This window comes from Pleurodeles waltl, chromosome 8 (assembly GCF_031143425.1).
Source record: "Pleurodeles waltl isolate 20211129_DDA chromosome 8, aPleWal1.hap1.20221129, whole genome shotgun sequence".
Taxonomy (NCBI): Eukaryota; Metazoa; Chordata; class Amphibia; order Caudata; family Salamandridae; genus Pleurodeles; species Pleurodeles waltl.
In genome coordinates this window covers 370,591,181-370,603,444 of record NC_090447.1, presented here as the reverse complement: position 1 = coordinate 370,603,444, position 12,264 = coordinate 370,591,181, and the positions used below count along the sequence as shown (strand labels likewise).

At 43.0% G+C, this 12,264-nt stretch overlaps 1 protein-coding gene across 1 annotated transcript in view; it reads left to right on the top strand.

The window, feature by feature from the left end:
* The window catches only part of MYO16 (myosin XVI), a 2,485,855-nt gene that overhangs the window by 758,863 nt on the left and 1,714,728 nt on the right, over positions 1-12,264 (top strand). Inside the window, exon 9 of the mRNA XM_069204246.1 lies at positions 8,519-8,672. Coding sequence (XP_069060347.1) covers positions 8,519-8,672 — 154 coding nt within the window. The remainder of the gene's footprint in view (positions 1-8,518; positions 8,673-12,264) is intronic.

Here is a 12,264-nt window from a genome sequence, read left to right as displayed (position 1 = left end):
ATGTACAAAGTTCATCCTAACCTCTGGTAATATCTTAGGCTGATACTTTGACTTGGTTTGTGCAGCATTTAAATTAGAAATGGATGCCTAAGTAATGCACACAGGATAATATCGTAATGTTTGGTGCTACTTTCCATAGCTGTAGCGTAAAACATGAAGCAAATGCTACAAAATGAAGGAAAATAAATATCTGGCCCTCAGTTCATTGTTCCTTTGTGTTTTAATTTGCCTTGGGCACAATTGCTGGAACAGAGCAGATGCATTTGCCATCTGTGTCACTTTATAGCCATGCAATTCTCATAAGTTAATGGTCATCATGGGATACCTGAACTCGGTGAATGCATGGTCACAAATCATTACTTGCATGATGTTGGGCAAGGGACCCCTGACCGCTTCCAACATACATATAAAGTGATGAAATAGTTTGCTAGTCTACGTTAGGTACACCCCTGCTGATCTAGTGCAGGATATTCACAATAGTTAACTCCCCAGTATGAAGGCTATCACAGACATGGGTGTATGCTAAGATCAGCAGACCAGCATTCCTGTGACTGCTGCCATTCCCAAGGTGCATACAAATTGAGACCTACCTCATCAAGATTGTCACAGTCAGACATTTGCTAAACCATGTTTCAATTAGGGGACAGTGTAAGTTTGTTGTATATCCGCAGATCACCTAACTTGGCAAATGTAAGATGATGAATGTGGCTAACTGTGATTTACAATAGCCGGTATAGGTACACAGGGCAATGAGTGACACATTTCAGGTGCAATCACTACTCCTGTGCCCATGCATTCTGTCACAGATGATCAAAATAGACACTGTCAGCATATATTTGTTTGTTTTTTAGATTTTGAGAAATGGGTAATCCATGTTTAGCGTAAGATTGTCATCAAGTAACACACAGGATCCCTCCCATCATGGTGTCATAGGGGGCATATCCGGCTCTGGGTACACTGGCAACGTGGCATATGTAACCTACAGACAACACAGGGCTGCATGTAATGGACCATAGAAAGCACAATAATTCATGAGCTAAACTCAACCCACATGAGCATCACACAGTAACTGATTGTCCCTTGATGCACAAGCCACAATACCTGAGTGACTGGTATTGCAGTGCACCAGGAATGTGGCTTTACAAATCTCTCATAACAACAAATGATGAAATGGAGTACCCTCTATAAATGAATCTGCAACCAATTGAGTGATCAGGTTTGTCACCACATGATTGTTAGGGCCATTGCATGTGTGCATATGTGCGTCTATCACTCACTGGAATGACAGGGTCAATACATGTTTGCAGTGGTATGTCTGTTTGGGTGTCTACATGCCTGAGGTGCTGGTCTATCATATATAATGTCACACATAGTAATTTTTTGTTCCAAGTGTTGTGTACAGATATTAAGCACATTTCACCCTTCCATGTTTTACAGGTGGACAAGCCCCCTACACAATTGGAGAAGTGGCTCGATTTGCCGACCCACACATATCCAGTAAGTGTTGATATGTTAGTTCTGTGTTGTGTTTGCAGCTGTTGTGTGATTTACTCCTGTGTGTCAGACACATAGCAAGGTATGATGTGCTGGCACATGATCTGATACGGGACTTGACTGGCATGTGCCTTGTTTTTCCTTATTTGAGTTGGACAATCAGCGGCGTAGAGTCATATTTTGGGAATCTAGTGCTGTGCTGTAGGCATGGGCAGGTGAACAGGGTGATATTAGTAGCTACATTGATGCCAATGCAAATTTTGGTGGTAGCCATTTTCATTATTTAGTCAGCAAGTCATACCCTGATTCACACAGAGCAGGGATGCCAAAGTCGTACCCACAGACTTGAGCATCCCTGTTCACTAATGAACATGTAGGACTGTACGTTTGACTTTCTAGCAGCATCTAGCTCCACATGTTGTGCTACGTTTATATGGCACTTGAGTAGAATGTCATAGGTGTGCATGCAGCTCAGGCCCAGGTGGGTGTTTGCATCTATGTGCTTGTTTATGGAAAGGTTATTAGAAATAGCAAATGATGTGGACAATTGTCCGCAATTAGGAACATAAATGTGGATGTGATTATCCTATGTTTGTGTCTATCCTAGTTGGAAGCCCTCCTTATCTGTGGTGGACTGACTAAACCCATGGACAGCTGTACACAGCTTCCTGGCTGTCCTTGATGTTTGAAATTATGTGTTGCATGTCCATCCCCCCCCTAAGGCACAGTGTTGGGGTTCTGAAATATGTGTACCTAGGTGTGAGGATCCCAGTGTAGAAGGCAGACATGTAATTACAACATTCATTTGTTCCGACCTAGGACACCCCCTCATGATTAGCAACTGCATACCATCCTGGGAATTCCATTTCCAAATCTTGTGGGCCTTGATTGTCATCCATAAGATAGTCATTAGTTGGCCTTTCACATGTGGACTACTTTCAGCATTTGTTATGTGACTAATGGCATAACAATGATGCATAGAGCATTTAAGTAGGTATACACATTTTTGAGCATTGCTGTGCTGTTAGACAGGAGATGTGTAGACTGCGTTGGCATGTACTTCCTCAAGGACAATCTATCATCTGTACTGTGATTTGGGTTGTTTAAGCTAATTTTGAGGAAGTGTTTGAATATCATCGGTAGATGTATCACACAATGATGTAAATAATGTTTAGCTATCTTATTTTTTACAGCTGCTAATGTGGATGCCAATCAAATCCGAGAATTCCAGAGGAGGGTGATGAATTACCGCCACCTTCTGGATGTGGAGTCTGGGTTCTGCAACATGGCACAGTGTTATCGCCATGAGAGAGCCACAGGGGTCTGGAGGGCATTTGCCCAAGGGGGCCCATCCGTATCCACAAGAGCCGCCACCACCAGCACCACCACTTCGACCCAAGTGGCACCAAGGATGACAGCCACTGTTGCAGGTCCCCCTACATCATACGCTCCTGGACCACTTGCATCAGCTCCTGCACCTCCCCCTACAAGCATGGCACCAGCACCTGCCCAACCATCCACAAGTGGCACACAGACCACCCTTGCTGCAGTCATTGACAATGCGGAATTTAGGAACATGCAACGTGACATGCAACGGATGTTGCGCAGAATGGACAGGCTGCAGCAGGAGGTGTCCCGCAACAGCAGGAGACTGCGGGGGATAAATAGATACTGCGGAGGGCAAACATGTAACTGTTAGACCCTCAGCCATGATTCCCTCCCCTCCCTCCTCTTTCCTGGTTCTTATATTTAGTGGGTTTAGGGGGCTTAGTGTTAGGTCAGAATAGACTGTTAGATTAGTTAGTATAAGTGGGTTAAGGGGCGGAGGGGATTATATTTTTACATGTGTTTTTTGTGGGTTGGTGGGTGGGGGATGATGTTGGGGTTTTTGTGTATGAAAAAAAATAAAATAAAAAAAAAAAAAAATATATATATTTGTTTAGGATAAGATAGTATGTGTTTAGGTTAGTATATGTTGTCCTACATGTGTCCCGTCATATAAGGGGGGTGGGGGTTTGATGTATAGAGTGTTTAGTTAAATGGGATAAATAAGTGTAGATTAGGGTAGTTAGGGCAAGTTGTGGGTAATGTGTAGTTAGGATAGGTTAGGTTAGTTAACGTGTTTCCCCTAGTTTTGGTATCCATTTTTTACTGTTAAATGAATATTTAGGTACTCCTTTACAGTATGTGTCATATGCTTGGGGTTCAGGGCCTTGGCATGGGTGAACAGTGTCAATTTAGTATTAGCATTTGTGTACCATCCTGCATCCAAATCGCATTATTGACATGGTTATTCCCACTTCCAATTCAGCTATCACATTGGCAGCTACACCAAAGCTACTTCTCAATGCATCTGCCATCCATTGCACCCACCACTCAAGGTTACTATTGTTCCCAATGTGTTGTTAAGTTTGGATGTGTGTTTTCAATCAGTCATCGTTTGAGACCTGATTTGAATCTTGGGCACTGTGGTATGTCTGCATGCAGCATGATGTTCATGTGAACCATGATAAGGTGAGTGATGTTATAATCTTAAGTAGTATTGTATGCATAACTCACAGCTATCATTTCTTACATTGTCCTCCCAGGGCACATATTTGTCCATACACTCGTACACATCCATTCCTGTTGTATGATGTGTGTGTGTGATGACGGTTTATAGTCAGATGTCACAGCCATAAAGATTGTCCAGAAGGGAATTTTTAATACATTGATTTTCCGCTTAAACATCACTTGAAGCAAACATTTTCGATCCAACACAGCATTATACTGTTAGTTTTATATTTACTTCAGAAATAAGCCTCAGGAAGCGCAGATAATGAAACAATCCAGAGCCCAGTGCATAGTTCTCAGCCCACAATCTTTCAAGGCAGTTGTCTTGACATTCTATGGCCATTGACATGTGACAGACATCACAAATCTCCTACACAGTTGATGTGTCACATTACACAGAGACAAAGTGATTGTGTAAGTGCTAATTATTTTAAAGTGCTCTAGTGCAATATTTACATAGTCCAGGATTGTGAGTCCATTAGTGTGATGCATTCGATTGTGCTACTGCACAGGTGCAATGGGACATGTCTTTGAACATGCTGGGGTGAAGTATGATACAATGCAGAGGAACATGATTTGCCAATGAGGTAGTGAGAGACAATCACAGAGCATAGTGTCAAAGCTAACTGTGGGCTGGAGAACAGTGCATGTGTGCAGCTGTTGCAAAACCGGCATGTTGACAAGCACAGGACCTAGGATAAAATTGCCCATTTCGCATGGACTTCTGCTACCAGGTACTCTTACGGGTGAAGGTGATCTGTTCCATGTCTTCTTCTTCTTCTGGTGTGTGTGTCATCTCCTCTGCCCTTGGTGGTGGTGGGTTTGAAGGGGCAACACACACTTCAGTGTTTGAAGACGTGGAGTCAGAAATCCCAGTAGCTGCCAACTGTGGGGCAATTAAGGGCAGTACTGCAGCAAGGAGGAGCTGCTGGTTCTTAAGTATAGCAGCTCCATCACTGTGGTAGGCAGCCAGATCAGCCCTGAGGGTCTCATTATTGCATCTGTACACGCAATGAAAGGTTTGGTGTGCAAGGTGTTGTGGCAACTCCCTTACTGCAGTGATGATTTCCTTTACACTTTGTTGAAGTTCTTGCAGGATAGATGTTTGCATTTGCATGGCTGCTGCCTGTTCTGCAGATTACATCATGCACTCACTTAAGGCTGGCTGCCATATTTTGCATCCCCACGCGCACCTCCTGGCCAGCTCCTGCTGTACTCCAACAACAGTCCTCTCAAAGCTGGTGCCAGTGTCGTCAGAATCCTCAGCTGGGTTTGAGCTGGCAGGTTGGACAATTTTCCTCTGTGATGGCTGCTGCTTCTGTGCTCCTCCTTGTGACTGAAGGTGGGGTCTGGAGGGTTCCAAGGACATCTTGGAGGGTTTGCTGGCTGAGGTTTGTCAGCTCATCATCCATGTCATCAGGGAATTCCAGGACAGGCATATCCCCAGGAGAGCCTTCGTCCTCTGCAATGAGATATTGTACAATTAGTGTGTCTGTGTTGTGGCATTTCTAATGTGATGTGCTTGACTTCCAGTTATGTGAACATTGTGATCTTGGTTCCTGTTCATTGTTCCTATCATTAATATTAGCATTCTCCAGGCCTATGCCCCACCTGCATGCCTCATGTAGTGTGGGCAGTATGGGGAATTGTCTGCATCACATCCTCTAGGTGTAGGTTCTGGCCAAATTGTATGTTGCCACCTTCTTGTCCTACTCAACCCTCCCTCTACTTCCATTATCATGGTGTGGCCTTGCACTGGTAGTGGGTGTTCTGATGGCACTTGCACCACACTTAAAATTCAGGAACTGACCCACATAAGTCCTCCCCCTCAATGCTGTTGTCTTAGCACTATGACACTTAAGATGTTGCATGGTGGCATTGCAGCTATTGTGACCCAGGCACAGGGTAGACCCTGACATGTGCAGCATGGGTATGACATTACTGCTGTGTACCTCATAATGTTTATGACAATGCCTGATGTTTGTAGCGACTATGGACATTAGCATTTGACAGGGTTAGCACATTTTTATTATTTACAGGGGACTGATAACGTTGTCATCCTGAACCCTCTAGTTTGGGTGTATTTGATCCATGGGCACATAACTGCCATTAGCTACTTGACCTGTACATACAGCACAGGTGGTAGTGGCAACTGTTGTCAATGTTAAATTCCACTTGCGGATATGGCCTGAGACTGTTAATTGAGCCCTAGTTCATGTAGCGACAATACCAGCTGTCGGGTGACAGCATGCCAGTTTTACGTTGTACCCTACCCTCCTGGATTGGCTTTGCTTTTCCAACTTCATTGGCATGGCAGCATACCCCAATGCAAAGGTTGTTGGTGTAGTGTTGTGCTGTGCCCTAGGTTTGCCCTGCACAGCCCATGCCGCTGGGCTGTGCGCTTCTGCCCTTTCCACTACCTGATTATCATGGCTCACATGCATTGTGTAGTAGGTATGTCCCTCCCCTGCTTGCAGTTAACAAATAGGCATTTTAGTTCCCATGCCACTTACCCTGCATCTGTGTTGTATCCTGGTAGTCTACCCTGTCCTGTCCTTGAATCCCTGTGATGATCTCCTCTGGGATGACGACTGCCACCATCTCCTCTATGTGGTCCAGGGCCTACTGCGGTGCTGGGCTCCCACCTCCAGTCTGCACTGCTGCCTTCCTGTTCCTTGCCATCTTTTCCTTGGTCCTGCACTTGCAGTCATTCCAGTGCTTCTTGCACTCGGTGACTGTTCTCTGTACTTCTGCCACACTGTTGATCTTATTGACAATTTGTTGCCAAATTGTCTCTCTCCTCCCAATAGGCAATTTAGAGGTGACAAAAAGTTGGTGCTGTTGTTCTGTCACCTCTTTCACCAGTATTTCATGCTCCTCTGCACTGAACCGACACTTCCTTTTCTTCTTCTCCCTCTCCTGGGTCTTGTGTGGGTCCTCCTGGCTGGTTCCTGGTTGGTTGTCATCTTCCTGGGGTCTCTCATAGCTTATGGGATCCATTTTGGCTCTCCTTTGCACATTTTGCTGTATTTGCGCCGCTTTTTGATGCTATTGTGGCAAGAAATGGCATGTATCCGGTTTGCGACGTCGTAAACCGGATGAAAGTCATTTTTGCTGCGTTAACGTAGTTTTTCTTTATGATGTGGCGCATTAGTTTGAGTAAAAAAAAATGACTCTAACCAGTGGTTTGCGCTGCCGAGCGTCAAAGTATAAATTTGACGCCTGAGCGGCGCAAAGAAATGGCGTTAGCTGGCATTAAACTTTTTGATGCAAAACTGCGTTGGCGCAGTTTTTCATCAAAAAGTATAAATATGGCCCTTATTCTGATTGGTGGCCATCACAGGGATGGTGCCTTCATAGGGTCAGCAAACTACCATGCCTGTAGTAGCCTTTCAAGAAACTCAGGTGCATGTTACTGGATAGTGGTGCAGTGAAGTGCAGCAAGTCACCTTGCTGCGCTGCACTGCCTCATTTGGAAAAGGCAGAAATGTGCCATATTCCTGTCTTTTTCCCTTTCTCTGGCGCCCTTTTGGCAGCCTAGTTCCAATGCAGGCACCCTTGCACCATGCATGAAGGGTGCCTGCGTTGCATGCAGGATTGTTTTTGTGCAGGAAGGGAGAGGGTCCTGCACAGAACCAATCCTGAGAGACATATTCCTCTATGTGTGCTGCAGAATGCAGCACACATAGAAAGAGGAAGTAACAAAGAGAAATAATAAAGTTACACAAAGTGACTTTTTGTATCTTTTTGTAACATTTATTTGAGACTCTGGACCACTACCAACTCCACAACAAACGTGTTTTAACATTGTCAAAGAGGATCCTTTCCCTTTTGGGAATTCATTACCATCTCAACTGGGGGGTATAGGTTACAATTCCATTTTATGTGTCTGTAAAAGTTTACCATTTCCTCAAAAGTGATTAGTACATTTAAAAAGGCATTTTTGCAGTTGCAAACTCCAAAACAGCCTGTCTGCGACCAAAACGTTATTGTATATCCCTGGCCCCAAAAGACAACTCAACCTGCCACAGCAATGGTTTTTGTTTATTGTATGTAAATCTGATGGATGCTTGACAAATTAATCTAGTTTCAGATTATCCCCCCTGGCTATAGTATCACAGATAGAGTGATGGTAACTAATAGATAAATCTAGTGAACTTAAATTAAGAAAACAAAATTATATTCACAGGCAAAGGGAGCGTCCATAAATCTAAAATGCCTGCAAGAAGGTTCTCAACTTAATGGAGTTCTTATTGTATTGATCTTATGTTTATTGCCCTATGTTAAATAGTACTTCCAGGAAGATTGTTAATTTTATCTAGATAAGCTTGAGTCAGCAGTCTTGTTGCACCAGCAGGGCTACTTATAATTCAGTGCACCAAACGCTACAGAAGCAACGTTTCTCGATAATAACCTTGATTGAATTAGGTTGTTGATAAAAAAAAATCTTTCTATTTTTGCTGACTTTCAGAGATTGCTGCATCTGAGTTTATTGAAGAAATGCTGCTAAAAGCTGAATCAGTCTGGGAAGCAAAGCTGAAGGACCCTTCATCTAACGCAGCATTTACTCAAGAAGAACCGTATGAAGAGATTCTTCTTGACCTGCCTGTGACGGCCAACAAACTGTAAGTCTGGCACATTAAATCATACAGAGAGGCACTCCCTGACATAAAATCTGATTGTGTATAATATGTTCATCCTGTAAGTTCCTTGCAAAAATCTATGTTATCATTTGCATTTAGCAACCTCTAGCACTTCTGCGGAAATATTAATTTACTGAGAAGTGGCATATAAAAAGAAATCATTAACTACATTTAATGACATGTTAGACTGTACTTTAAGGGTCTAGTGGAAGCTTGTAAAACCATTCCACAAAGATAATATTAAGGTACTTTTTTTGCCAATAAGGCAATAAGCTACTTTGAAAAATAAAACTACTGTTGTCTGAGCAATATATGTGCTACTCAGAACATCATTCATGAAAACTATTTGATCCCACATCCTAATGTCAAATCAACCTATAGGAGGCAACACACACTTTTTCACTTCATCTTACAGGCTTTCCATTGATTTCATTATTATACATTAATTTCCTTTGTTCTTCCACTCAGTATGGGCAAGATGTATTATTTATCTGGACAGCGATTATCTAATTGTGATTTTCTGAAAATCGTAATTAGGTAATTGCTATTTGAATATATGAAACTCTAGGGGGCATATTTATACTCCGTTTGCGCCGAATTAGCGTTGTTTTTTTCGACGCAAATTCGGCGCAAAACTAAAGCCATATTTATACTTTGGCGTTAGACGCGTCTAGCGCCAAAGTATGAGGAAAGAGCGTCATTTTTTTGCGTGAACGCCTTCCTTGCGTTAATGAGATGCAAGGTAGGCGTTCCCGTCTAAAAAAATGACTGCGCCGCAAATGCGTCGTATTTATACTCCCGGGCAAAAATGACGCCCGGGAGTGGGCGGGGCAAAAAACCCCGCATTTGCGCCGGATTTTAGCGCCTGGGTCAGGGCAGGCGTTAAGGGACCTGTGGGCTCAAAATGAGCCCACAGCTGCCCTCCCATGCCCCCAGGGACCCCCCCTGCCACCCTTGGCCACCCCAGGAGGACACCCAAGGATGGAGGGACCCACCCCAGGGACATTCAGGTAAGTTCAGGTAAGTATAATTTTTTTTTTTTTAATATTTTTTTTTGGCATAGGGGGGCCTGATTTGTGCCCCCCTACATGCCTCAATGCCCATGCCCAGGGGACATAAGTCCCCTGGGCATGGCCATTGGGCAAGGGGGCATGACTCCTGTCTTTACTAAGACAGGAGTCATGTAAATGGCGTCTGGGCGTCGTTAAAAATGGCGCAAATCGGGTGGAGGCGATTTTTTGCGTCAACCTGACTTGCACCATTTTTAAGACGCCCTAGCGCCATTTTTCCCCACGCCGGCACTGCCTGGTGTACGTGTTTTTTTTACACGCACACCAGGCAGCGCTGGTCTGCTTGCGCCGGCTAACGCCATTCAATAAATACGGCGCCCGCATGGCGCTTCAGAATGGCGTTAGCCGGCGCAAAATTTTTTGACGCTAAACTGCGTTAGCGCAGTTTAGCGTCAAAAAGTATAAATACGGGCCTAGGTGTTTCATTTAGCAATTCCCAATGGCTTGCAAATCGACCTACCTCATTAATATTCATGAGGTAGGTCACAATTTGCGACCGATTATGAATAGCTACAGTCCCAGGGATGGTGGCCTGCTGGACTCAGCAGACAACCATGTCTGTGATTGTTTTTAAATAAAGCATATATATATATATATTTTTTTAATGCAGTCTGTTTTCCTTAAAGGAAAATGGGATGTGTTTAAAAAGAAAAAATGAAAAGTTTTCTTTTCATTTTTTAAAAGTAGGCAGTGGTCCATGTGACCACTACGTGCTCTTAATTTTTTTTTTTGCAAGCATTCACAAAGGAGTAGGGGGACTTATCGGGCCGTTTGTGACCGCAAAAATGCATGATACATCTGGCCTTTAATGTTTCTGCCACTATGTAATAAATGCCAGGGAAATGTTTGATGGAATGTATCCCTCAAATGTTAATACAGATGTGCCCGAGAGGTACAATCAGCACAAACTTGCATTTATACACTAAAAAAATGATGACTAATTTTCCTGTTAATCTTTTTCTTTTTCCTTATAGGATTTTTATCCTTAGCATGAGAGTAGTGCTCTCACTCCTTTAATAAACATACACTGATTAACATATTGAAAACAACATTCACCTCCTTCTTTTAGCGTTTCAACAACTGAAGACCCGGAATTGATATCTGCTTCTCCTACTGTCCTGTCTACACCCAGAAGTTGTCGCTCAAACACTCCCAAATCTGAAACCTTTTTCTAACTTCAACAAAAAGAATATACTAAATACACATGACAACTATTCTTCACTGTTTGGTTCCCTCTTAGCGTCCAACCTCATTCATTGTTTTAATCAATGAAGGCTGTATAGCAAAATATATTAGTTTTGAAAATTTCTGAAAGGTTCTCATAATTTAAGTGAGACAAACGACTTCCAACTCTCTCTCAATGCAGTTTGTTTCACTACACAAATTCTAATGGGCCTTCACAATCTTACTAAGTTGAACCTCATCCACCCCAACATCTGTTGGGATTATGAAGACAGTCAGCACATGCTTTTTAGCTTTAAACTGATTAAACATTTCTGGGAAGAAGTCTTCTATCACCACAATTATATTTTTAAAACTCACATAGAACTGGACTTTGAACTGTGATATCGAACTCATTGACTACCTCCTATAACCACTACCTAACGAAAGCAGCTAGGAACCTATTGGACCTACTGCAAACATTTGCTACAACCTTTATTCTGATTGACTGAAAATCTGCTGAACAGATTTCAATGCGTACCTGCTGGACTTAGTTTACCTATGTTTGAGTGGCACACAGTACTTACCATAAACTAATTGATAACCTGAAGAATTTCACAAATACATAAAACTCTATGGAGAAATGTCTGCAGAAGTCTAATTGTTCTTAATTCTTTCCATCAGTGGTGTGTATTCACTTTAGATTACCAACTCCCCACACATCACTAATTGTTTACAGCAATGGCTCTACTCATGTTTCAACACTGCCCAACAGCGCCTCCTTCCTCCCTTTCCTGCTTTCGATCCTTTCTTACGCAACAATGTGTATTTCTCTTCTGTACCTCTCTTCCTCTTCTTCCCTATCTCAGAGTACATGGTCCTTGGCAACTTTTTCCTGTGCAACTCTGGTCACAATGTACCAGCTTTTAGTACAGAGTCTTCAAACTTTTTTGCTCCAAGCCTCCTCTTAAACAACATGTTTTGAAGTCAGCACCCTTCTAAATCTTTTGACACGACCTGGATGAGCAGACGGGACAGGACTTATTTGATCTTTTTATGGATGCTTCTATGTAGCTCATAAACCTCCCTAAATGTGAGATTTTAAAAGAGCAAATACATCAAACGAAAACAGAAATTGACCAAAAACACGACTTTACATAATGTGGGTGATGTGAGTCCGTCAAACTCCTTTACCCCTTTGCAACTGCACCGGCTGAACTAATGGTAGCTTTGGCCCTGGATAGCAGGCTATCTCCTCTGCATCTTTCATCCCTTACTTCCATCCCCGCCATCACTCAATCTTGAAGCAGACTCTCTCTACCTTTCTGAAAATATGAGCTCCT